The sequence below is a fragment of the Alligator sinensis genome, unplaced genomic scaffold (genome assembly GCF_000455745.1).
Source record: "Alligator sinensis unplaced genomic scaffold, ASM45574v1 scaffold514_1, whole genome shotgun sequence".
In the NCBI taxonomy this organism is placed as follows: Eukaryota; Metazoa; Chordata; order Crocodylia; family Alligatoridae; genus Alligator; species Alligator sinensis.
In genome coordinates, this window is record NW_005842385.1 from 1,080,314 (window position 1) to 1,081,610 (window position 1,297).

At 40.6% G+C, this 1,297-nt stretch overlaps 1 protein-coding gene across 9 annotated transcripts in view; it reads right to left on the reverse strand.

Annotated features, from left to right (window-relative positions):
• Window positions 1-1,297, reverse strand: part of PIGN (phosphatidylinositol glycan anchor biosynthesis class N) — a 170,722-nt gene that overhangs the window by 9,484 nt on the left and 159,941 nt on the right. For 8 of the 9 annotated variants that reach the window (XR_003095436.1, XM_025211020.1, XM_025211024.1 and 5 more), the window contains one exon: window positions 543-595. Coding sequence is in view for 7 of the 9 variants with exons in the window: in XM_025211020.1 (XP_025066805.1) it covers window positions 543-595 (53 nt within the window). In the remaining 2 variants the exon portion in view is untranslated. Of the gene's footprint in view, window positions 1-538; window positions 596-1,297 lie in introns of those variants that run through there. The other variant, XR_003095435.1, reaches the window with a different exon arrangement.

A 1,297-nucleotide genomic window follows, 5' to 3' on the forward strand; every position in this document is an offset into this window, starting at 1 on the left:
ATAGTTTCCAAATCTGTGCATGAATTTAAGGAAACAGAGAGAAGGAACCACTCATCACCCATAAATGAAAACAACTAAGTTGTGGTGTTAAAATACACTTTCCATTATCTAACATACTGCAGTTAACTCCCACCAGGAACTGTAGTAATGTAGCCAAGAACAAAGCTTCAAATGAGTCCTGAAAATGGACAGCAATGGAGTGAATTTGGAAAGGGCAAATATACACAGAGTGATGAATATTAACATTAGGTTACTATTCAACTTCTCTTTGAACGAGGTCTTCAAGGGGCAACTGGCCAGGCTTCTAACACAACATGTTGTACATTAAACACGCTAGCAAATTATTTCTTACCACTTATTTAATATTTATATAACCACTTTGGAAGCTTAGATCTGAAACTTGTATTCTCTCTGAAACGTTTCCTTCCAGGCCACGTATGTTGGGTTGTTATTACAGGAATCTAAACAAATAAATAACCTATGGACCTACTAACCTTCAATTATACCCTGTAAAGGGAGTATTGAAAGCAAACATACTGTACCTTGTTCCTATATCCAGCCAACTTCCATAATCTTTAACCAAAAAGAAGAAGTGCTAGGAAATAAGAAAACAACTTTGATTAGTACATGAACATTGCACAACTTGTAAGACAACATTAGAAACATATTCAGATTTTCTCCAAGTTTCTAATTATTCAGTAAAACAAGGGCAAGCTCTTTAAAGGAATGCTAATCCAGATTAAACAGCAAAAATCTAATTCTGACTCCTAGAATAAATTTAGTATTGAGTACAAATTAAATATTTCTATCATGGTTTTGTTTGTGAAGGGCAAAGAAGACTTTTAATAGATGTCATGACCCAAAAGGCATGATAGTGTGTGCGCTTCGGCACCAGAATTATCCCCGCCGAGTTACAGAGCATTGCATGAGAGAGTTTCCTGTAGCAAGAGGAAACCCCAGTGCAGGGACGAGTTTCCCGCCTTTTCTGCAGCTTCTTTTGCAGAGTGCATTGTTCATGTTGCATGAGGAATGCACGGTGCAAAGGAGTTCCCGCCACCGGTATGCAAATTCGTTCCCCGTGACTGGCTAGTGCTAAATTATTCACACGTGGTGGCTAGCGATTGGCTTGTTAGCCGTATAAAAAGCTTGAGCGGTTTCCGCCCAAGCCGAAGAGGACTCCACATCCATCTCGTGGGGACTCTGGGTACACGGCAGGGTAATAGAAACCCTGTGTGAGATCCAGAGGAGCTTGGCGGCCTGATCCACCGCCCGCCTCTTCCCATCTTCGAACGCAACT